This window comes from Tachyglossus aculeatus, chromosome 3, assembly GCF_015852505.1.
Source record: "Tachyglossus aculeatus isolate mTacAcu1 chromosome 3, mTacAcu1.pri, whole genome shotgun sequence".
NCBI classification, from domain to species: domain Eukaryota; kingdom Metazoa; phylum Chordata; class Mammalia; order Monotremata; family Tachyglossidae; genus Tachyglossus; species Tachyglossus aculeatus.
In genome coordinates, this window is record NC_052068.1 from 71,114,392 (window position 1) to 71,140,010 (window position 25,619).

The 25,619-nt window shown below is 45.6% G+C and overlaps 1 protein-coding gene across 1 annotated transcript in view; it reads left to right on the forward strand.

The window, feature by feature from the left end:
* The window catches only part of TSPAN14 (tetraspanin 14), a 75,311-nt gene extending 56,688 nt beyond the window's left edge, over nt 1-18,623 (forward strand). The window contains exons 4-9 of the mRNA XM_038744084.1: nt 4,613-4,759; nt 5,344-5,514; nt 11,148-11,273; nt 12,482-12,526; nt 15,205-15,324; nt 16,841-18,623. Coding sequence (XP_038600012.1) covers nt 4,613-4,759; nt 5,344-5,514; nt 11,148-11,273; nt 12,482-12,526; nt 15,205-15,324; nt 16,841-16,912 — 681 coding nt within the window. The 3' untranslated portion in view covers nt 16,913-18,623. The remainder of the gene's footprint in view (nt 1-4,612; nt 4,760-5,343; nt 5,515-11,147; nt 11,274-12,481; nt 12,527-15,204; nt 15,325-16,840) is intronic.
* Nucleotides 18,624-25,619: the final 6,996 nt, after the last annotated feature.

Here is a 25,619-nt window from a genome sequence, read left to right on the forward strand (position 1 = left end):
ACTTGTACTTCCCAAGTGCTTAATACAGTGCTGTGCACACAGTAAGCGCTCAATAAATACGATTGATTGATTTATTTACAGTGGTGGGTGATGGACGATGATCAGGGAATGGGGAATGGACTCTGAATTGCGTAGGTGAGCATAGGATGAGTTGTTCACCAGAACCATGAATCGATGGGATTTAATGTGTGCAGAACGTGGGAGAGTATAATTCAATAGAATTAGGAGGCATGATCCCTGCCCTCAAGGAGCTTGCAGTCCAGTGGAACTCAGAAGTGAAGAGTTGAGCAAGGATGGGGCAGTTGATGTTTGTGCCAGTTTTCATCTTCTAGACTGTGAGCCCATTGTTGGGTAGGGATTATCTCTACCTGTTGGCGAATTGTACTTTCCACGCACTTAATACAGTGCTCACACAGTAAGCATTCAATAAATACGATGGAATGAATGAGGTGAGTCTTTCTCCTCTGGGCGGGGAGAATCCAGGTAAGATTTCAGAGTTGGTGTGCAGACGGGTCCAGGATCCAGAGCTTCAGGAGAGATTCTTCTGCCACTTGTGCCTTGCCCTTTTTCAGGATGTGATTCATGGCAACCTTCCCCGCCCACCCCCCCAAGCAAATAAAATAGCCCCCCAACCCTTAGATGACCCGATTCTGAAGTCTCCAAAAGTCTCCAGTCGGCTATCTAATAGATCAGATGACGGTTTGGGAGGAGTTATGGGAGGAAGGAGCATTTGCTTTCGCAAGTTTTGGAGATCTAGTGAGAATGTGTTGTTTCTCTGTGGCTAACCTCTTTGAGACGATCCAGTTCAGCTCAGCGTTGAAGCGGTTGGTAGCTCATAACGTTAGCCAGGATGTCAGGGAAGGCTGGATAAAGCCCTGGGTTTTTAGCCACATCTGGTGGTGGTCGGCTCGTATTTCCCAAGAGCGGCACTGCTGCCTTTGCGGTGTGATTTTGCATGGTCTGTGCACTTGAATCTGTGATCTTTGGGCATTTGATATTCACCTCACCCTCAGCCCTACAGCACTTTTGTGCATATCTTTAAATTATATATTATAAATTATATTGTCTGTCTTCCCTTCTGGACTGTAAGCCTGGTGTGGGCAGGGATTATCTCTCTCTATTGCTGAATTGCACTTTCCAAGCGCTTAGTAGAGTGCTCTGCATACAGTAAGTGCTCAATAAATACGATTGAGTGAATGAATGAATGAAGCTCATTGAGGGCAGGGATCATGTCTGCCAATTTTGTTTTATTGTACTCTTCTAAGAGTTTAGTATAATGTTCTGCTCATAGTAGTGCTTGACTTATACTTCCCAAGTGCTTAATACAGTGCTCTGCACACAGTAAGCGCTCAATAAGTACTGTTGAATGAATGAATAGATACCTTTGAATGAATGAAATTTTGGTTGAGTTTAGGCTTGGAGACACTGAAGACCTGCAACTGCATCATGGCCTCATCTGCTAATCAATCAATCAGTGATATTTCTTGAGTGCTTACTGTGTGTAAAGCTCCGTACTAAGAGCTTGGGAGAGTACAATATAATAGAGTTAGTAGACACATTCCATGCCCTCTAGGAGTTTACAGTCTAGAGGGGGAGCCAGCCATTAATACAGATAAATTGTGGTTTATCATCAGTGGTATTATTGAGCACTAACTGTGAACAGAATACAAAACTAAGTGCTTGGAAAGATAAACAGAGTTGGTAGAGACATTCCTTGCCCACAACGGAATTACAATCTAGAGGGGGAGATAATAAATAATAAGTAAATAAATTATAATTTATAAATATGTATATAAGTGCTGGGGGTGGGGTGAATAAAGGATGCAAATCCAAGTGCAAGGATGTCCCAGAAGGGAGTGGGAGGACAGGAAATGAGGTCTTAGTTGGGGAAGGCCCCTTGGATGAGATGTGAGTTTAATAAGACTTTAGAGGTGGAGAGGGTGATCGTCTGTTGGAGATGAAGGGGAAGGGAGTTCCAGGCCAGAAGCAGGATGTGGGTGAGGGGTTGGTCGCGAGATAGATGAGACTGAGGTACAGTGCATAGGTTGGCTTGAAAGGTGTCAAGTGTGTCAGCTGGATTGTGGTAGGAAATCATAGAGGTGAGGTAGGAGGGGATAAGCCGATAGAATGCTTTAAAGCCAATGATAAGGCATTTTTGTTTAATGCAGAGGTGGATGGACAACCACTGGAGGTTCTTAAGGAGTGGGGAAACATGGTCTGAATGGTTTTGTAGAAAAAAATGATCCGGGCAGCAGAATGAAGTATGAACTGGAGTCGGGAGAGACAGGAGGCAGGGAAATCAGCAAAAAGGCCGATACAGTAATCACGGTGGGATAGGATAGGTGCTCGGATTAACATGGTAGCAGTTTGGATGGCGAGGAAAGGGTGGATGTTAGTGATGTTGTGAAGGTTGAAGTGACAGTTTGAATGTGTGTGTTGAATGAGAAAGATGAGTTGGGGGTAATGCCAAGGTTACGGGTTTGTGCATCTGTTTGTCCCACTCATTATTAGGCAAGAGCACTGATGCTCCATATGTGGTCTCTGTGAGCCGACCCTGCTGTCCAGACCTCAGGCTGGGATGGGGCGGGGAGGGAGTGTGGCTTCCAGGGTGGGGCCGATGGTGCAAGCTCCGAAAGGGTACATTCCTTGTGGGTAGGGAACATGTGACTTTATTATTCTATTATTTCTAGACTGTGAGTCCACTGTTGCGTAGGGACCGTCTCTATATGTTGCCAACTTGTACTTCCCAAGCGCTTAGTACAGTGCTCTGCACACAGTAAGCGCGCAATAAATACAATTGAATGAATGAATGAATTCTGTGCTTCCCAAGTGTCCAGGACGGTGAATCACGCCAAGGGGGTGCTTAAGAAATGCTGCTTCTATCAGTACTATTGCCACTAAAAAACAAAGCAAAAATGACCGTATTTGTTAAGTGCTTACTATTCACCAGGCACTGTCTTAAGTGCTGGAGTGAATACAAGCAAATCAGGTTGGACTCAGTCCCCATCCTGTGTGGGGCTCACATTCTCAATCCCCATTTTGCAGATGAGGTAACTGAGGCACAGAGAAGTGAAGTGACTTGCTCAAGGTCACACTGCAGACAAGTGGCGGAGGCAGAATTAGAACCCATGACCTCCTGTAACAACAGAACCATCCTGGTTCTGAAAGGGCAGGGTCCTTGGCTGCTGAATAATCCAGTGACCAAGAATCCCCTTTCCATCCCCAGTCTGATGGTTAGTACAATACTCAGCACACAGTAAAATTTGTCCATTTTACCTCTGGAGCGGTCCCACTATCGTAGCTCTGTAAATCCCCCTCTCTCCTGCCCAACAGATTTTCTTTCGTTCTAAATAATAAACTTGGCTGGATTGGTTCAAGCCATCCTGAAGAAGAGGCGTTGGGTTGGCCAGGGTCCTCTTCCCCCAAATTTACCTCCCTTCTCCCCTCTTGAGTTCTCACCAGTTCCCAAGAGAATAATGATCCGAAAGTTGTAATGGTGCTGTCAGAGAGAGAATGCATTCGTTCCAGGGATCGTGCTGTTCATCAGTGCCCAAGAGAATAATGACCTAAAGGTTGTAATGGTGGAGTCAAAAAGAGAATTCTTTCATTGCCCGGATCGGCTGTTCGTAAGAGTTGACCATCAATGAATCAAGTCTCATTCCAGTTTTGCTAGGAATTAATGTCATTTGATTTAAAGGCGTCAAGTGTGTCAGCTGGATTGTGGTAGGAAATCATAGAGGTGAGAGCCCACTGTTGGGTAGGGACTGTCTCTATATGTTGCCAATTTGTACTTCCCAAGCGCTTAGTACAGTGCTCTGCACGTAGTAAGCGCTCAATAAATACGATTGATGATGATAAGCCGATAGAATGCTTATCAAATCAAATGACTGGGTCATTTGATTTAGCCCCAGGGTATACATTTCTACTGTTCATGGAGTGCTTTCTGTTTCTGTCCTGATATGCTTTTCACAGGAACCATCTCAGTTGCTTATCAGAGGAAATGGCAGCATTTGCCTATGAGAGAAACTCGCACTCCTAGCTTGTCAGGGATTTGTATCTGGTTCCCAACTGGTTCCTGACTTCCATGATTAAGCTTTTCCCTATTTACCCCAAGTACTTTCTGTGAAACACATGGGTCTCAGTTTTGTGCGGCCATTGTTTTGATATTTTTCTTGGAGCTGGCAGTGGTGGTGCTGGCCTTCTTGTTTCAGGACTGGGTCATTTGATTTAGCCCTAGGGTAGACATTTCTACTGTTCATGGAGTGCTTTCTGTTTCTGTCCTGATATGCTTTTCACAGGAACCATCTCAGTTGCTTATCAGAGGAAATGGCAGCATTTGCCTATGAGAGAAACTCACACTCCTAGCTTGTCAGGGATTTGTATCTGGTTCCCAGCTGTTCGTGACTTCCATGATTGAGCTTTTCCCTATTTGCCCCAAGTACTTTATGTGAAACACATGGTTCTCCACCACTACTCAGTAGAGGTTTTTATAACTGCCATCCTTTGACTTCAATTTAGAGCTTATATCGCTTAATTCCAGTCAGTGTGTTTTATTCCAGCCTCATTCTCCCGGACCGTCGGTCCCACCTTGTCGATTCTCCTCCACTTTCAGGGGGTGCTATCCGACCTGACCAAAGTGACCCGTCTCCATGGCGTGGACCCGGTCGTGCTCGTCCTGATAGTCGGGGTGGTGATGTTCACTTTAGGCTTCGCCGGCTGCGTCGGGGCCCTGAGGGAGAACATCTGTCTTCTGAAGTTTGTAAGTAACTCTGGGGGTGACGGGAAGGAAGAGCGAGGGCGGAGGGAGGCAGAGAGGGCTTACTGAAGAGCCAGTGTGAGAGCAGGCTTCATTACTCATTTGGAAACAAAGGAAAAGTATCAGTGTTTGGGGATAGAGCACAGAAGGAAGGGGAAGACACTCCAAGTCCTTGGTTGGTCTTCAGCTGGGCCCTCTCCATTCCTGCATCAGAGTGACCTTAGTGAGGGAGAGGCGGATATGGGATGATGGTAGAACTTCTTCCTTACTCCCCCAGAACTCCTTAATGTGGGAAGGGGGTGGGGGGGGGGGGGGTGCGTGTGCATCTGTGTATCCAGGTATGGATGGCAGTGCCAGTCGCAGAACTTTGATCAAGAAAATAGTTCACCACCTGGGAGGTTGTGCTCTGCAAAAGCATTTCATTTACTTGACCTTACTGCTCTGTCAGGATTTGACCCCAGGAGAACAAACTTTGAAAATGATATCCCTATATGTCTGACTGATGTACGGGTGAGCCCCTGTGGGGCACTCCACTTTTATCACTGCACTTCTGGTTATTTTCTCTCTTCTCTTTGCCTTTTTTGCAGTTTTGTGGAGCCATCGTGTTGATATTTTTCTTGGAGCTGGCAGTGGCGGTGCTGGCTTTCTTGTTCCAGGACTGGGTGAGGGATAGGTTTAAGGAATTCTTTGAGATCAACATCAAATCTTACCGAGACGATATCGACCTCCAGAACCTCATCGATTCCCTGCAGAAAGCCGTAAGTTACCTGGGCCTCCGGGGCAGCTGTTTTGGTCAACCTTTGCTCTTTTAAATCTGGCGGGAGAGGAAAGGCATAGGAGCCCCTGGAAAATGTGCCGTTCGTCTTAGTTCACAGACTTCCAAACTGTCCTAGTAGCTTGACAGGTAACTGAGTTGCTGGATAATTTTTCCCATCATTTCCCCACCCAAGGGGTGGGGATGATTGGTTGAAATACAGCGTCCTGGTCAATAAACTGGGAACTCTAGGCTTGTGGTCCCTGAGCCCCTTAGAGTAAGGTGCTCTGAGAACTTGGGAAGGTTGAAATGGAAGAGGGGTCTTGACGGTGGCCCTTTTTCCTGGAGCCAGCTATCCCCAGACTAATGTGGAGGACCCCAATTGCCACACCCACCTCAGAGATCTTCCTTAAGCCCCTTTCCCCCTTGCTCCCTGGTCCAGTCCGGTTTTAGTAGATTTTTGTCATGTTTGTCCTTGTCCTGGAACCCTCAGTTGGGAGCGGGGAATACCTGGCCGACTCAAAATAGAGAAGTACAACAGCTCAAGGTTCAAAGCAAATTTTAAAAGTTAACTCCTTTACGCCCGAGACCCAAAGGTCATCTGAAACAAACCAGTAATCCAACAGATCGCCTGCATCCTCTCAGAGTAAAGGAGGACAGGGTTGTAATTTAAGAGAAGGCCTTGAGCTGAATAATCCCTGTGAAGGATCACTAATAATATCGGGGCTGTTGGTGGAAAAGTAATGCTCTTAAAGAAGGGCCTAAGACTGATACACTCCCCAGCCCCTTTCTCAGAATCTAATTTCAAGTCCTCGTGGACAGGACCCTCAGCTGGACGATAAGCAGAGATTGCTGAGGCTAAGGTAGGTCTGGAAATTCCATTTAGTATATTACCTGATTTGGTAACTTCAGATGGGGTTGCGTGGGAAGGCACTGGGCTGCTTAAGATCCTAGAAAAACAATCAGATAGCTTCCTGAGTCCCTGAAAGTGTTGCTCCTGTTTTGTGGTTTCCGTTTGTGCCCTAAGCGTACGGAGTCGGCTTCTTGGGGCGACAGAACCGGGTGAACTTTTGTAAGACTAACAATCTCAAGTCATTCCAGTCTGTATTCTCAGGGCTGTGTAATAAACCAGGGATGAGATGGACATGGGCTCACACTAGAGGCCTTTCCCAAAGGCAGTGCAATCGTTCCGAACGGAATCCACCGAAGAATTTTTGGGTCCTGGGGTCCTTGGGGGCTCTAAGAACCAGACATGAGGAGCTGGTGAGACCCACCAGAGCTACAGAAAATACTCAGGATGTCAGTCCGCTCCACCCAGTGTAAATCAGCATGTCCCAGTTGGTAATAATAATGATGGCATTTATTAAGCGCTTACTATGTGCAAAGCACTGTTCTAAGCGCTGTTGAGAGCCACAGTTTCCACAGGAAGTTTTTCTAAGGAGATAACAAAAACTTGAAAAAGAATCAAGGGGAATTGCTCTAAGTGTGTACAGAGTAAGAACAGAACAAGGGTTCTTCTGTGTGGATGCCTCCCAAGTAGTCTCCAACCCCTTACTTCCTCTGTATTACCACATGTCCTCTTTCTTGTCTCCAGGACTTCTGAGCAAATAAATCAGTAGTACTGACTGAACGCTTACTGTGAGCACTCTGCTAAGCACGATTGAATGAGTGTACATAATCCCTATCCTCAAGGAGCTTACAGTCTAGTGGGGGACTACAGGTAGGAGGAAGTGATGGAGTTCTCCCCTTCTAGGCTGTAAGCTCGTTCATTGTGTGGAGGGAGTGCGTCTACCATTTCTGTTATAGTGTACTCTCCCAAACGCCTTAGTACAGCGCCTGGCACATAGTGAGCGCTTAACAAATGCCACAATTATTATTAGAGTGCTCTGCACACAGTAAGCATGCAATAAATATGGTTGATTGCTCTTCCCAAGTGTCTAGAATAGTGTTTGCTACAGAGTAAAGGCTTAAAAAATATCACCAAAAAAGGGGGGCGGTGGGAGCAAACGCTCAAAGCCTAGTGGGAGGTAGAACAGGAACTAAAGCTCCATTTTACAGATAAGGAAAATGAAGACCAGAGAAGTTAAGTAACTCGCCTATGGTCACAAGGCAGAGTGGCAGAGTTGGGTTTAGAGCTCAGGTCTCCTGACTTCCAGGCGGGTGCTCTTTCCACTGAATAAAGCTGCTCGTCGCCCCTCCTGACCATACGCCTGAACATACTAGAGAAGCAGTGTGGCTCAGTGGAAAGAGCCCGGGCTTTGGAGTCAGGGGTCATGGGTTCAAATCCCGGCCCCGCCAATTGTCAGCTGGGTGACTTTGGGCAAGTCACTTCACTTCCCTGGACCTCAGTTGCCTCATCGGTAAAAAGGGGATTAAGACTGTGAGCCCCGTGGGACAACCTGATCACCTTGTATCCCCCCCAGCGCTTAGAACAGTGCTTTGCACATAGCAAGTGCTTAATAAATGCCATTATTATTATTATTATTATTATTATTATTATTATTATGTACTCCTCCTGACTTTCCCATTGCAGTTGATATCACCATTCTCTCTATTCCAGGCACTCTTGGTGTCATGTTTGATTTTTCTGTGTTTTACCTCTCGCTTTGTCGATGTCTTACCATGTTCCCCTCCACAATATTTCCCATATAAATCTCTTCCACTCCACCCTTACAGCCACCTGCCTTTTTTTTTTTCATTTTTTAAACGGTATTTAAGTGCTTACTCCGTGCCAGGCACTGTACTAACCACTGGGGTAGATACAGTCAGGTTGGGTTCAGTCCAAGTCCCACATGGGGCTCACAGTCTTATTCCCCATTGTGCAGATGAGGAAACTGAGGCACAGAGAAGTGACTTACCCAGGGTCACACAGCAGACAAGTGGCGGAGCTGGGATTAGAACCCAGGTCCTTCTGACTCCCAGGGCCCTGTTCTAACCACTTCTGCTCCTTCAATCAATCAATCAATCAATCAATCGTATTTATTGAGTGCTTACTATGTGCAGAGCACTGTACTAAGCGCTTGGGAAGTACAAATTGGCATCACATAAAGACAGTCCCTACCCAACAGTGGGCTCACAGTCTAAAAGAGGGAGACAGAGAACAGAACCAAACATACCAACAAAATAAAATAAGTAGGATAGAAATGTACAAGTAAAATAAATAAATGAATAAATAAATGAACCTTCCTGGTTCAAGTTCTCAAAGTAGCCTAAGTGGGCTGTGGTGTGAACCGCCTCTTCGGTCTTCCTTTCTCCCACCTGTGCCCTCTTCAGTCCCCTCTGCTACCCAGATCATAGCCTTAAAACGTCACCCAAAATACACCACTCTGCTTATTAAGATTTAATGGCTGTCCACTTTGCTCCTCGTTATTGGTTTCAAGTGGCTCTCCCAGGTCTCCTTAAGTAGCCAATTTCTTTTGCGTGCTACGCCCCAGCTTGCACTCTCTGATCCTCCCAAACTACCTGTACATGACCTCCCTCTCTATCCTTCAGTCTCTGATCCATTGCATAGAAGCGGTGGGGCTTAGTAGATACAGCACAGGCCTGTGAATTAGAGGACCTGGGTTCTTAATCTACCTCTATCATTTGTCTGTTGGTTGACTTTGGGCAAGTCGCTTCATTTCTCTGGGCCTCAGTTCCCTCATATGGAAAATGGGGATTCGGTACCTGTTATCACTCCTACATATGAGCCCCATGGGCACCTGATGAATTTGTATCTACCCCTGCGCTTAGTACAGTGCTTGGCACATAGTAAGTGCTTAGCAAATCCCACAGTTACGTGTTATGTGCTGTTCCCTTTGCCCCAGTCTCTGTCCCCTTCCAATCTTCGAGACCGCATCCTGCTCCATCTCTAGGGGGTCCCTGAAAAACCCACTGGTAAACCCACCCCTTGTAGGAGGTCTCCCCCAACTAGTTTCCACGATTCCATGGCATAGCTTCTCAGCAGCTACCTTTAATACAGTTTTTTTTTTTTCCCCTGTGTGTTTTGAGTAAAGCGCAGTAGGAAAATTAGGAAAGGTTCATCTGGCAGAGCAAGTTTGAGACAATGAGCTCACGTTGAAAGAAACAATTGGACACATACACATGACTCTGGTCAGGAAGCACAGACTGCAACATGCAATTTCCTCAGTGGAGTGCTCATGAGAACCCCACGGATCAGAGGGCTGACTAATTTCTGTCATCTATTAAGCACATAGCATAATAATAACTTTGGTGCTAAGTCCTTACTCTGTGCCAAGTGTGTTCAGGAAAATCAGATGAGAAACCGTCCTTGTCTCAGTACCTTAGTAGGAGGGAGAACAGGAAACTGAGGAGTTAGGTGACTTGCCCGTGGTCACACAGCAAGTGGCTGAGCCTGGATTAAAATCCAGGCCCTCTTGACACCCAGTCTTGTCCTTTTCCCTCAAGGCCATGTTGCGGTGTGCGTTTGGCAAGGATAGATACAGCATTCTGAGACTGGGCCCAGCCTCTGTCAATCAATCAATCAATCAATCGTATTTATTGAGCGCTTACTATGTGCAGAGCACTGTACTAAGCGCTTGGGAAGGACAAGTTGGCAACATATAGAGACAGTCCCTACCCAACAGTGGGCTCACAGTCTAGAAGGGGGAGACAGAGAACAAAACCAAACATATTAACAAAATAAAATAAATAGAATAGATATGTACAAGTAAAATAAATAAATAAATGGAGTGATAACTATGTACAAACATATATACATATATGCAGGGTATGTCAGTAATGGACTGGTAATTTAAATCTGCAGTAAGCTGAATCATAGGGATTGCCTTGGAAGAGAGGCTTCAATCAATCACAGTCTATCCTTATCCTCATTTTTCAGCAGGCCGGTAGGCAGAACTCAGACTAGGCGATGGGTCTTGTGACTCCCAGTTTTGCTCTCTTTCCACGAAGCCAGGCCCTTGTGCACATCATAATGTATTTATGCCCTTTATTATTCATTTATTCATTTTTACATAATCCGTTTTTCCCTCTGCTGCCACCGCGATTGTCCAATTTAGGCTGCTGATAAAATCGGAAGCTCCTTGAAGGGAGGGGCTGACTTGCACTTCCATTGTGCTGTCTCTAATGCCTAGTACAATGTTCTGCCTAGATTAAGTGTTCCCTGCATCCCATTGCCTGGTTGGTGACACCAGAACCTAAGACACGGAGAATTTTAGAAGAATTTTGTTTTCCTGAAAGGTGTCTTTTTATAACCCGCGAAAATGTGGGCGGCATTAGCTTTATTTGTAGAAACTAGTGTGTCAGCACAGAAGTTTATAAGAATAAATGTGGTATTTGTTAAGCGCTTACTATGCACTGCTCTAAGCACTGGGGTAGCTATAAGGTAGTCGGGTTGTCCCACATGGGGCTCACAATCTTAACCCCCATGCTTGGTCAAAGCCACTGTTGGTGTCAGACTTTCTAAGGTGGATTCTCAACTTTATTTTTTAGAAACAGCACAGCTACATGGCAGGGTTCTCTTGGACTAGTGCGATGGAGGTGAAAGGAGATGGCCATCTTCCAACGCCGGCATTCTCCCCTCCCCACAAAGTGGCGGAGGTTGAAGGCGTGGGACGCGGCCTGCTGCCGCTGCTTGCCACCGGGCCTCTGACGGTACCCTGATTATTCTCGTTGCAGAACCAGTGCTGCGGAGCTTACGGCCCCGAAGACTGGGACCTCAACGTCTACTTCAACTGCAGCGGAGAAAGCTATAGCCGGGAAAAATGTGGCGTCCCCTTTTCCTGCTGTGTCCCCGATCCTGCGGTGAGTTCTTGCCATCTATGATGGAAACTTCGCGGTGCTGTTTATCACAGGGGGTCACCGTACTTAAACGTTCACTCCTGTAGTGGCAAGACTCCGGGTTGTTGACATGGGACTCGGAACCAGTTAAAGGTTTTGGGCCGCGGAAAGCAATGTGAAAGGGCTCTGGAGGAGTCGGCTCGAGTCGGGGTGTTTTGCAGAGGTGGGTAGAGAGTGAAATAACACGTTTTCTCCTGGGAGTGGAGGAGATTTCTTACGCTTCTGGCAGTAATTGGGTGGATGGGGAGGTTAAGTTTTTGATTGTATAGGGGTCTTCCTTTCTTTTTGGTGAGCCCGAGTTCAGACTTGAGCACTCACACCCCTTAAAAAATCTATGTCCCGGGATGGTGGCAGAAAGTGAGGACCATCTTTTTTGCGTGTGGTTTTCCTTTGCCTTTATTTTCAAAATGTCATTTTTGATTGCTGGGATAGTGGAATTTGAGGACCCATTTAAATGGTTGATGCAATTCTCCTGTCTCCAAATAAGCCAAAACAAATGGTTCAAACAGTGGTAACAATCAGTGGGGTTTTTTGAGGGCTTACAATGTACAGAACACTATATTGAGCGCTTGGGAGAGTACAGCGTAAGGCTTATGCTGTTGAGGTGCTCCTTCTGAGGTCATTGCAAAGTGGGAGACCAAAATTGGGCCTAAGTTTATTCAGAGCCAAGGCCATAATGGTTTATTTGGTTATATAATATAACTGCGATAAGCAAGTACTCTGAGAGAATATTCCATCATATCATCTTTTATTTTCTTGATGAGGAAAATTGTGACAGAACCAGAGTTAAAAATCACAGCGCCTCAGTCTCCAAACTGTAGCTGAACCTCCGACTCAATCAATCAATGGTGTTTATTGAGGGTTTACTGTGTGCAGAGCACTGTACTAAGCGCTTGGGTGAGTACAATGCAAGGGGGTTGGTAGAGACGCTCCCTGTCCATCGTGAGCAATTCCATTTGCCTCTACAATATTTTTTCCTCTGCGTAGCTCTACCACTTAGTCTCTAAAACACTTGCAGAGATTGAACATGAGTGAAGTAGGGCTGGCCTGCTAGATGAAGGCATCTACACAATTTATGAGCTACTGAGTTTCTCCCTCGGCCTCTCTCTGAAGCCTCACGTGAACCCGTGGTAATTAAGAAAAGTTAATTTCTTTAACCTCTTCTCTTACAGCAAAAGGTTGTGAATACGCAATGTGGATATGATGTCAGAAATCTGGTGAGAACCTTTTACATGTAGTTTGAAGTGTTTCTTAATAGTTATTTTTGTTGCTTCTTGCCCCGTCTCCTAATTTAGCTCGCCAATAACTTTATAATGAAGAAAGAGACGCAAGTGTAGGTGTAAAGGGGCCTTGAAAAAGTTATTCTGAGTCAATAAAGGCTTTCCTTGTGATTAAAATTTTTTTTGTTTTTGCTTTGGCTTTATTTGCTCTGTTCTGCCCAAAACTAAACTCAGAGAAATCAAAATGAATGATTTAGGCAAATCTCAGTCCATGACCCAGCTCTGTCCTGCAGACTCCGTATAATCTGTAAGGCTAATTTTGCCCCAGAACCAATTTCCAGTGAAGGCTTCTATATATATATATGTTTGTGCATATTTATTACTCTACTTGTACATATCTATTCTATTTATTTTATTTTGTTAGTATGTTTGGTTTTGTTCTCTGTCTCCCCCTTTTAGACTGTGAGCCCACTGTTGGGTAGGGACTATCTCTATATGTTGCCAACTTGTAGTTCCCAAGCGCTTAGTACAGTTCTCTGCACACATTAAGTGCTCAATAAATACGATTGATTGATTGATTGATTCACATTTTTCCTGGAGATATTTAATTCTGGCTATGAAGCTGAGCTTTGTCCTTGAACAGTATTTTGCAGATTTCATGAACTTTTTTTTATGATATTTAAGCACTTACTATGTACCAGGTATGGAACTAAGTGCTGGGGTGGTTACAGCTAATCAGGTTGGATACAGTCCCCGTCCCTTGCGGGGCTCACAGTCTTAATCCCCATTTCACAGGTGAGGGAATCAAGGCATAGAAAAGGGAAGTGACTTGCCCAGGATCACCCAGTGGACAAATGGCAGAGCCGGGATTAGAACCCAGGTCCTTCTGACTCCTAGGCCTGCTCTCTGTCTACTAGGTCACGCTGCTTCTCGTGAACCTTCTCATTAGATTCCCGCCCAGGGTGTACAGTGGTCCTACACACAGAGATCATCATCATCAATCGTATTTATTGAGCGCTTACTGTGTGCAGAGCACTGTACTAAGCCCTTGGGAAGTACAAATTGGCAACATATAGAGACAGTCCCTACCCGACAGTGGGCTCACGGTCTAAAAGGGGAAGACAGAGAACAAAACCAAACATACTAACAAAATAAAATAAATAAATAGAATAGATATGTATACAAAATAAAATAAATAGAATAGATATGTAAATAAATAGAATAGATATGTAGAATATGTATGAATAGAGATTTTCTTCAGAGTCATAACGGAGGTGTACATTTGCCTATTTGGAGAATTATTCTCTTACTTCCTATAAGTTATACCCACCCCTCTGCACTCCACCAGTGATGCATACGTACCTTCTAAACTCTCCCATTGGAACAGTGGTCTAGTCTCCTTGAGAATGGCATCTATTATGTGTTCTGTACCATGTTCAAAACACCGGAGCATGCACAAAACAAAGAGTTCAGACACAGCCCCCTACACCACCGCCCCCGGCGATTCGCAGTCCAAGTTGGAGAGACCAGACATAGAAAGCAGGGATAAGCCAACGAAAAAGACATACAACTTAAATGATGGTGTTTATTGAGCACTTACAGCGTGCAGAACAACGTACTGAGTGTTTGGGAAAGTACAGTGTAACAGAGTTGGTAGACACATTCCCTGCCCACAGTAAGGTTATGGATTAGAGTATTAAGACTTTAAAATAGATTTGCAAAATAGCCCTTGGAAGGAGGTGGTCCTCAGTGCCCCAGGCCATAGTCCCTGGTCAGTGGGTCGGTCAGTGGTATTTGAGCGCTTCCTTTGTGCAGAGCACTGTACTAAGCGCTTGGGAGAGTACAGTTCAACAATAATCAGATATATTCCCTTCCCACAGCAAACTTGCAGTCTAGAAGGGGAGGACCCGCAGCGCCCGCCGGGGTCTAACAGATCTTCCCTCCACTGCTGCGGGACATGGGGTTGATTCCCATCTGGCCGTGTCGCTGGGCGGGGAGATGCCCCCATTAATCGGCCTCCATCCCCCATTGGACTGTGGAGGGGAGGGAGCAGACAAAGGGGGTGATAATAGCATTGCCCACGTGGTTTGGTTCGTCGGGGGGATGCTCCTGTCCTCCTGCAATGGGTGCCCGGTCTTCTACAGTGTCGTTCGGAGGGCGGGCTGCTTCCGCCATCCAACCCCGACACCTCGGGTGTGTCCCGCAGCGCCCAATCTCAAATCAACAGAAGCTCCCACCTCTTCTTTCAGAACGGCACCATTCTTGCATGTCGCAGGTGCAAAGCTGTCTACAGAGTGCTAGGAAGTAATGCGAGGGGGAGAATCATTCATTCATTCATTCAATTGTATTTATTGAGTGCTTACTGTGTGCAGAGCACTGAGCACCTGGGAAGTAAAAATTGGCAACATATAGAGACGGTCCCTTCCCAACAACGGACTCAGTCAGACATGGTCCCTGGCCCCAAAGGGGTTTGCAACTAAAGGGGAAGTAAAGGGGGAGAGGGAATGGTCAAAGGATACAAAAGGATACCTGTTGCATACCCTATGGCCTCTTGTCTTGCACCCCTTTACATTTCGCTGAGCTAAAGCTATGATTTACTCCCCAAATTGGGACATTTTTGAATGTCTGCAAATGAATCTGTTTTGTAATTCTTCCTCCCCCTCCCTCATAACTAGGCCAAGAACAAGTGGGATGAGTCCATTTTTATCAAAGGCTGCATTCCTGCTCTGGAAGGCTGGCTACCGCGAAACATCTATATTGTGGCAGGAGTCTTCATTGCCATCTCATTATTGCAGGTGGGTGCAAGGCACTGAGGACGGAGTCTCCAACTGTGAGGAATCTGCAGTTAGGCTAATGTCTGCCATGGCAAAATGACTTTAAAGAAGTTGTCTTTTGTCTTAGACGCATTTGTGGGTTTTTTTTGTTGTTGTCCCCCACCCCGCCGTGGTATTCAAGTGTATAACTGTGTGCCAAGCACTTTACTAAGCGTGAGGTAGATACAAGATAATCAGGGAAGCAGCATGGCTCAGTGGGAAAGAGCCCGGGGCTTTGGAGTCAGAGGTCATGAGTTCAAATCCTGGCTCCGCCACTTGTCAGCTGTGTGACTCAAGTCACTTCTTTGGGCCTCAGTTCCCTCATCTGTAAAATGGGGATGAAGACTGTGAGCCCACATGGGTCAACCTCATCACCTTGTATCCCCCAGTGCTTAGAACAGTGCTTTGCACATAGTAAGCGCTTAATAAATGCCATTATTAGTTAATTAATTAAGATAATTAGCCACAGTCTCTGCCCCACAGGAGGCTCATAGTCTAGGAAGGTGTAGGAGGGACTAGGATTTAATCCCCATTTTACAGATGAGGGAACTGAGGCACAGAGGAGCGTAAGGGACTTGCCCAAGGTCACATAGCAGGCAAGTGGCAGAGCCAGTATTAGAACCCAGTTCCTCTGACACCTAGGCCTGTGCTGCTCTTTCCACTTGACCATGCTACTTAATAAGAATAAGAATAATAATTGTTATTATTATGGTATTTAAGTGCTTACTATGTGCCAGGCACTGTGCTATGTGCTTACTATGTGCCAAACTGGAGTAGAAACAATCAGGTTGAACGCAGGCCCTGTTCCACATGGGGCTTACACTCTTAATCCCCATTTTGACAGACCAGGTAACTGAGGCCTAGAGAAGTGAAGTGTCTTGCCCAAGATCACACAGCAGAGATGCGGAGGAGGCAGGATTAGAACCCAGGTCCTTCCGACTCCCAGGGCCATGCTGCATTCACTAGACCACGCTGCTTCCCATGTTGATATGTGACTTAGTATAAAAGTAAACTTTAAAGCTCTAAAAACGGAATCCAAATTGTCTAGTGATTACTCTGCACTGTGGTTGAGAAGAAATGGCCTTTCCAGAGCATATCTGCCTTTTTCAAGGATGCTCATTAGTCAAAGAATGGACCCACCCCTCTGCCAATATGAATCTTGATAGCTGATCACTAGTGGCATAGTGGTGGACAGTGAGTTTTCCTCCATTTAAATCCTTGAAGAAAAGTTCCCCACTTTTATCACTTGCTCTCTCCCTGGGGAGAGAGCCTGAACTTAGAAGACGTAGAACTACCAGAAACCGATTTTATTAATTTTACCATTGGTCTTTTGGAAATTATAGCAAGATATTTCTCTTGTGTCCTCTTCCTTCCCTTCTCCTCTCCATCCCTTCCTTCCTCCCTCCCTTTCCCCTTCCCTTCTTCCTTCCCTTTCATCCCTCCCTCCTTACTTCCCTCAGACCCCCAGCATTGACCGGGCTTTTTTTTTTTGCTTCAGATTTTTGGCATATTCCTTGCCAGAACCCTGATTTCCGACATCGAAGCTGTGAAAGCGGGCCACCACTTCTGAAGATTTAAAAAGCAGATCCCAGCTGTGAAAGCTAATCCGTTTCACCGTCGTGAACTTGACATCACTTTCCTGGCACTGCCTTGCAGTCCCTGGCGTGAAGAATAGATCTGTGTGATGACGCTCAAGATCTACTGAATTGTCTCACACATACAAACACGCACTCATGCCTGCACAAAAACCCCTACACATGTGTATGTAACCCTTAATGATTATGTATTCCAGGGCAGCTAAATACCATGCCAGACCAGGTTTAATGGAGACTCCAGCATCACTTTGGTGCAGGGTGCAGAGTCCGAGAAATTCTTAGCCTGACACAATAAGTGGGAATTTTACCACTGCCCCATCTTCCCTGGAGCCTCAGCTGTGTAGACCTAGGGAATATCCTTGAGCCATTTTAGATACTTTCGTTGAGAGGAGCTGCTCAGCCCGCAGCATGAGGCAAGTTGCTTTCGGGTGGAACAAACGCTAAGCCATTTTGAGTATGTTCCCAGTAAGGGCAGAGACTCCAGAAAACTCGCAAATCGTTTTATTTATCGGGATGAAAGAGTCCTCACAACAGTGTTTCGCTCTTCTGCCTTTTCTAGTCAGAGCAATGCCTTCTGAACCCCAGTTGTGGGCAGGGAATGTCCGTTTGTTGTTATATTGCACTCTCCGAAACGCTGAGTACAATGCTCTGCATACAAGTGCTCAATAAATATGAGGGCGCGAATGGATGAATGAACCATCTAGGGCTTGGCGGGGGGACTGATGACTCTGTGTAGAGATTGCTCGTTCGGGAATTATGAAGATGGGATCCTGTATGAACAGGAGGATCCATCTCTTTCAGAATCCCGTTCTTCTCTTTGTGACCCACTCAGACTCACCTCTACTGCACCCCCCCGCCCTTGCAAAATTTCTTCTTGAGCAACATTCCCTGGAGATGAGAATTGTTCCCGTGGTTGACAGGTTCCTCTAGCTTCTTGTGGGAAAGGATCGTGTCTGCCAACTGGGTTACATTGAACTCTCCCAAGTACTAAGTACAGTGCACTGCTCACAGGAGGCGCTCAGTAGATACCATCGGTGGACTGATCAAGAATCATCCAAAACCTCTGGTGTCTGTTTTTCCTGAACGTTAGAATGGTAACCGAGAAGAAGTAGAGCCGGGGAAGCCGCTAATCGGAACCCTTCGGAGATTGTCAGAGATTGCCCCTCCGTTTTAGGCAGAATTATTTCCAAATTCCTTATTCATGATTTTTGTTTTTTCACTAGTATTGAAAGAAAGCTTAGTAGATCGGTCCTTTTTTGTTTTCTTTTTTAAACCTTATAGTTCTTAGGTCTCTGGCACCCAGAACTCACTATTTCAAAGCATATACAATTTTCTATCCCTTTAGGCACCTGACTTTTCATTGATAGCTATGTCCAACAGGTTTATTTTTGTTTTCTCAGTGTTCTGTAATAAGTAATCCTTTGAGATGGTGCATTTGTCAATTTGACTCTGAACCCGTTACTAACACATTGTTGTCTGTATTGGTGCCCTATTTTGTTTTTCAGGGATTGCTGCATCAGTTTCAATGCCTAACAATGTAAATTCTCTGTGTATAATTGTATTTTTCTAATTTGTCTGTTTTGTAGTCTAGGGAAAAAATGTTGAAGCTGTTGTTTTTGGAAGTAGAATGTTTCCTTTGCCAAACTGTTTTGAATACATCTTTATATAAAGTAGATTTCTTTGGTACCTAAGTCTCATTAGGCATTGTGCTAGCAAAAATAGCTAAAAACAGGAACAGGAGTTCCAGAACCAGACATTATTGATGGGTGATGCAGTCTAAGTGGGGCTAGATGGGGGAGTGGGAGGGAAGGAGGGGGGAAAGGAGAGGAAGATGGGGAAAGCCTAGAGGTAGAGGCGAGAGAAAGAGGAGAGGGTTGAGGAAGGAGAGAGGCTGATGAACCAAAGCCAACCATGTGTTATTGAACTTTAGTGGGCAGCCTAAAAATTGAGACAGCCAATATTCCCTAAATTAGGGGTCTTCCCAAGCATCCGAGTCTGAAGATACCCTTTTCAGGTCAGTGCTCAAGTTTGATTGGCGGACACTTCATAGCATTCCATTTCTTTTCCAGAATTCACCAAAATAGTATGCTGAATCCACGTAGCATTAACTACAGTGCTCCCCACATTTAATTCCTTCCTAAAGTCCCCCTTCCTCCAAAATAATCCTTCACCAGTTTCAATTTCCCAATCCCTGGAACCAGATGAGCTAACTCCAGCACTTAATTTTTTACACCCTCTTCAGTATTTATGTCCTCTCAATCTATTAATTTTGGCCACTGTCATTGAAAATATTTTTACCTTTGATTCCCCTGTTAGAGTGTAAGCTGAATGTGGGCAGGGAACATATCACTGTTATTTTTTTGCTTCCTAACCCGTGACTACAATGCACTGTACCAAACAGCCTGGCCTAGTGGAAAGAGCATGGGGCTGGAAGTCAAAGGACTTGGGTTCTGTGGATTCAATACCTATTCTCCCTCCTATTTAGATTGTGAGCCCCATGCAGGACAAGGACCATGGCCTGCCTAATTAACTTGTACTTACCCCAGCACGTAGAACAGTGTTTGACACATCATCATCAATCGTATTTATTGAGCGCTTACTATGTGCAGAGCACTGTACTAAGCGCTTGGGAAGTACAAATTGGCAACATATAGACAGCCCCTACCCAACAGTGGGCTCACAGTCTAAAAGGGGGAGACAGAGAACAAAACTAAACATACCAACAAAATAAAATAAATAGGATAGATATGTACAAGTAAAATAAATAAATAAATAAATAAATAGAGTAATAAATATGTACAACCATATATGCATATATACAGGTGCTGTGGGGAAGGGAAGGAGGTAAGATGCGGGGGATGGAGAGGGGGATGAGGGGGAGAGGAAGGAAGGGGCTCAGTCTGGGAGGAAGGGGCTCAGACACATAGTATGCACTTGCTAAATACCATATTTGGAAAAAAATGCTACTGCAATTTTTAGTTTCAGAACAAACAAAAGGAACTAATCTTCATCCAGCGGGTGGTAAGCATATGGGATTTGTTACAATGAGGAATTGTCTTGGCCAAACTACAGACGGAGCTGGATGAATTCATGGCTGAGAGGATCATAGCAAATTAGTAATATCAATAATAGTGGTATTAAGTACTGTGTGCCGAGCACTGTACTAAAGGCTGGGGTGGGTACAAGCAAATCAGAACACTGTCCCTGTCCCACGTGGAGCTTATAGTCTCAATTCCCGTTTTACAGATGAGGTAACTGAGGCACAGAGAAGTGAAGTGCCTTGCCCAAGCTCACACGGTGGACATATGGCATAGTCAGGATTAGAACCCACAGCCTTCTGATTCCCAGGCCCATGCTCGACCCTCCGTGCCATGCTGGAAGCCAACCATGAGCACGGGGTGTTCTCTAGGGCAACGATCACTCTGTTCCACCGATTGTCTTCCTATCTCTGAGAGGGACCGAGCGTGGCTGGCTGCACAGTTGGTTTGCCCGAGGTTTGACGTTGCTTCTGCATTTTGCCATTTAGAAGGGAACCCGGCCACCTGCATGGAGGGTTTCCAGCCTCCCTGTCCCACAAGCATGTGGAATTTCAGTCTCTGGATATTGTCAATCAGTGGTATTTCTTGAGTCCTTACTTTGTGCAGAACACTATGCACAGCTTTTGGGAAAGTGCGGTACAACAGAATTGGTAGAGATGAGATGATCTCTGCCCACAAGGAGTCTAGAAAAAAAAAGTGGTATTTGTTAAGTGCTTGCTATGTGCAAAGCACTGTTCTAAGTGCCGGGGGGATACAAGGTGATCAGGTTGTCCCATGTGGGGCTCACAATCTTAATCCCCATTTTAGAGATGAGGTAACTGAGGCACAGAGAAGTTAAGTGACTTGCCCAAAGTCACACAGCCGACAAGTAGCGGAGCTGGGATTAGAACCCATGACCTCTGACTCCCGAGCCTGTGCTCTTCCCGCTGAGCTATACTGCTTCCCGAAGAAGAGCTTACAGTATCAGGCACTCTAATCTGAGGCATTAATAATAATAATAATAATGATGGTATTAAGTGCTTACTATGTGCACAGCACTGTTCTAAGCACTGGGGAGGTTACAAGGTGATCAGGTTGTCCCACGGGGGACTTACAGTTTTAATCCCCATTTTACAGATGAGGTAACTGAGGCCCAGAGAAGTTAAATGACTTGCCCAAAGTCACACAGCTGACAATTGGCGGAGCCGGGATTTGAACCCACGACCTCTGACTCCAAAGCCCGGGCTCTTGCCACTGAACCATGCTGCTTCCCCTAGATAGGAGAAGGGTATCATTTACTTTGAAATTCTCTCCTCTGCACCAGTTCTAGGGTTTTTCTCCCCACTTCCCTGTCATCAGTATTTATGAGTGCCTACTGAGTACCCAGTGTGTGTGAAGCACTGCACTAGAGCTTGGGAGAGTTCCACGGTCAAGAGACACATGATGTGTTCCCTGCAGGGGTTTCCAATCTAATGGGGTGGACAGACAAGTAATTTACCAATAGTGGGAGCCGGAGGAAGAGATTCGAACAACTGGAATGGGCAAAATAAGCTGTGTGCCAGAATTGGAAGAAATGACAAATTACCCGTTCAACAAGTTTCCTTCAAACCAACATGTGTGACAGAGTAGGGACCGTTCATCAAACACTGACTCTCAAAAGGCAATTACAAAACAGCATTCCTGAATTCTAGTGATGCTTATTTTATTCCCAGTAGCTTCAAAGCTAAAATCGGTAGAAGCAGTATGGCCTGATGGGCAGAGCATGGCCCTGAGAGTCAGCAGGATTTGGGTTCTATCCTGGCTCTGCCACTTGTCTGCTGTGTGACTTTGGCAAGTCACTTAACTTCTCTGTGTCTGTTACCTCATTTGCAGTATGAGGATGAATTCTGCCCATTGTGGGACAGGGACTGTGTTCAACCCAGTTTGCTTGTATCCACTCCAGTGCTTAGTACAGTGCCTGGTACAAATATCACAGTTATTATTGGGAGTGGCCACCGCAGCTTTCTGAGGGGGAAGGATGGCGAGAAAAGCCATTTCTTCAGTATTGGCTGATGACTGTTGTAAAGTGCAGGTAAAAAAGAGGTCATCAGAAGCCAAGAGGACTACTTGACGGTACACAGTATTACGGCTAACTGCTATGTAAAACGTTTCTTAAGAATGATTCAGGAAGTAAAAAAAAAACATTAGGAAGTAGCCTGTTCCTTTTTCTTTAAGGAATTTGGCTTCACAGCTTCATCCAACTTGAAAGAACAACAGGAAGCCCAGGCGCACAAAGTTTAAGTGTCTGATGAGGGAATGAAACTCACCTCTTTCAGAGTTTGGATGATGAAAAAAAATTATTAGTATGAGAAGGCCAAATGGAGACAGACACTTGGGGAAAACCAGTTTCTCTCAATTCCTTCTCAGTGGAAATTGAAGAAATTATTCCAATTTACTCTCAATTGTGCCTAGAGAGAAAGGAAGATTGTTCGTGGTCTTCAAGAAGATAGTTTGAAAGGAGATGACAACTAGAAGATTGCTTATGGTTTGTTTTTAATCTTTTTACTAAAACACGCGAACAGTAATGACAAAGAGAGCCGAGGGCCCACATGGAATTAAAATCGGCCGGGGAGAGGTGTTCCCCATACAATGCCCAGGGGATTATCCTTGTTTTCCAGCTCCCTTTCTACATAATTTTTAGTTAACAACAGTGCTCAAGAAAGCCAAGGGATCAGGGGTACCGCAGTTCAGGGAAATGGAAAAGCCACGGAATTGAATGGCAGTTCTGCGGAAATCCTCTACACATGCAACGGAGGAAGTGCTACAGGTCATTAAAGACACTACTCTTGTCTCCATCTTCAAGAAGGGGAGCAGGTTGATTGGGAAAATTCCTGGGGAGTCTCACTGTTTTACAGGATTAACAGGCAAGGATCTAATCAGAACTCATCAGGGCAAAATATGGAATAACAGTCAATTGTGTACTACCCAAATCAGTGTCGCTTCAGGCCAAAGGGCTGCCTAAGAGATTTGATCTTTGTAGGACAGTGACAGATAAATGAAGAAATCATCAGGACCTCTCTTGGGTTCACCGAGTCACCAACCAACCCGATCTCTGGAAATTGCTGAACAAATTTGGCTATTCTGATGAAATTCACCAAGGTCACTTCACGGCTGAATAGGTGATGGAGTAACCAATGGTATTTATTGAGCACTTCCTGTGTGAAGAGCACTGTTCTGTCTGGGAGAGTGCAGTTCAGCAGTGCCCGTTGGATTATTATTATGGTATTTATTAAGCACTTACAATGTACCAGGCAGTGTACTAAGTGCTGGGGTTGGCTTGGCTTATGCTGTCGAGTCCTTTCTGGACGCATCTCTCCCAGAATGTCCCACTCTCCATCTGCAATCGTTTTGGAGTGTGTCCAAAGTTTTCTTGGTAAAAATACAGAAGCAGTTTACCATTGCCTTCTGTGCAGTAAACTCAAGTCTCCACCCACCACTCTTCCATGCTGCTGCCGCCCGGCACAGGTGAGTTTTGATTTACAGCACGTTGCCTTCCGCTCACTAACCACTGCCTAATCTAAGAATGGAATGGGTAGGTCTCTGCTCGACTCTCCCTTCTGTAGCTGAGATGGGTAGGGTACTGAAAACTCTCCAGGTGCGATCCTGAGAAGGGTAGCGGTGGGGTGGATACAAGCAAATCAGGTTGGACGTAGTCTCTGTCCCACGTGGGGCTCAGTCTCAATCCCCATTTTCCAGATGAGGTAACTGAGGCACAGAGAAGTGAAGTGACTTGGCCAAGGTCACATAGCAGACAAGTGGCAAAGCTGGGATTAGAACCCATGACCTTCTGATTCCCAGGCCGATGGTCTATGGACTACACCATGTTAGACGTGTTTCCTGCCTGCCCACAGTGAGCTTACAGCCTGAGATTTAAAGCTTTTCTGCCTGTGCGATGCAAGGCCGTGGGGTAAGTCCACTCCTTTTCCACTAATGCTACTATGCCTTCTCATCTCAAAAAGGAACTCCTCATCCAAACCCTGACCTTCCCCCGTCTTTCCCGTCACTGAAGACAACACTACCTCCTCCCCTTTTCCCAAACCCATATCCTTGGCATTATTCTCAACTCACGTCTCGTTCCACCTGCATATTCAATCTGTCACTAAATTCTGTCGGCTCTACCTTCTACCAATATCGATTAAGTATGTCCTTTACCCTCCATCCAAACTGCTACTCTCTGATCCAAGCATTTACATATGACTTTGACTACTGCATCAACCTTAGAACACTGCTTGAAACAGTGCATGGCATAGTAAGAGCTTAACAAGTACAGTAATAATAATAATATATTTATAACTTTCTCCCTGACCTCCCTACTTCCTGTCTCTCCCCAGTCCAGTCGTCACTTCAGCCTGCTGCCTGGATCATTTTTCTTCAAAAAAATTCAGTTCTCAGCTCTGTGCTAAGCCTCCAGGGGTTGCTCATCCACCTCCACGTCAAATAGAAACTCCTTACCATCGGCTTTAAAGCACTGTCAGGTCTACTCCTCCTACCTTACCGTGCGGATTTCCTACCACAAGCCAGACTGCAGACTTTATTCCTCTATCGCCAACCTGCTCACTATAGCTCAATCTCGTCTGTCTCACTTCGTACCCCTTGCCTGTGTGCCTGCTTTGGCCAGGAACTCCCCCCTCCGAATTTGATAGACCACCACTCTCCCCACCTTCAAAAGCCTCCAAGCTGCCTTCCCCAAAAAAGCCTTCATTTTCCCTACTGCCTCTTCTTTCTGCCTCCCCAGTGCACGTCTATCTATATCATTTAAGCACTTGCTAGTCACCCCACCTTCAGCCCTGCAGCTCTTAAATATCCATAATTCATTTTAATGTATATCTCCCCGCTCTAAACTGTAAGCTCTGTGTGGGCAGGAAGCATGTCTACCTACCCTTTTGCATTGTATTCTCCCAAATGCTTAGTACAGTGTTCTGCACACAATAAGTGTTCAGTAAGAGAAGATAAAGCACTATCCCGGGAGTCAGAAGGACCTAGGTTTTACTCCTGGCTCTGCCGCTTGTCTCTTGTGTGACCTCAGACAAGTCACTTCACTTCTCTGTGCCTCAGTTACTTCATCTGTAAAACGGATTAAGACTGTGAGCCCCATGTGGGACATGGACTGTGAACAATCTGATTAGCTTGCATCTAACCCAGTACGGCGGTTGGCACATAGCATATACTTAACAATACACTTAACATTGTCTTAGGGGAAGCAGTCTGGCATAGTGTCAAGAGCCCGGGCTTGGGAGTCAGAGGTCATGGGTTCTAATCCTGACTCCACCACTTGTCAGCTGTGTGACTTTGGGCAAGTCACTTCACTTCTCTGTGCCTCAGTTCCTTCATCTGTCAAATGGGATTGGTTGCTGTGAGCCCCACATGGGACAACGTGATGACCTTGTATCTGCCCCGGCGCTTGGGACGGTGTGTGGCACATAGCAAGTGCTTAACAATTGCCATTAATATTGTTATTATTATTATTAAATATCACTGATTGAACAGCCACTGGATGGGGCATAGTCCAAGAATGCCCCGGTTCTCGCCAGGCCTCTCAGTGCAGACAGGGAGAAGCAGCGTGGCTCAGTGGAAAGAGCCCGGGCTTTGGAGTCAGAGTTCATGGGTTCAAATCCCGGCTCCGCCA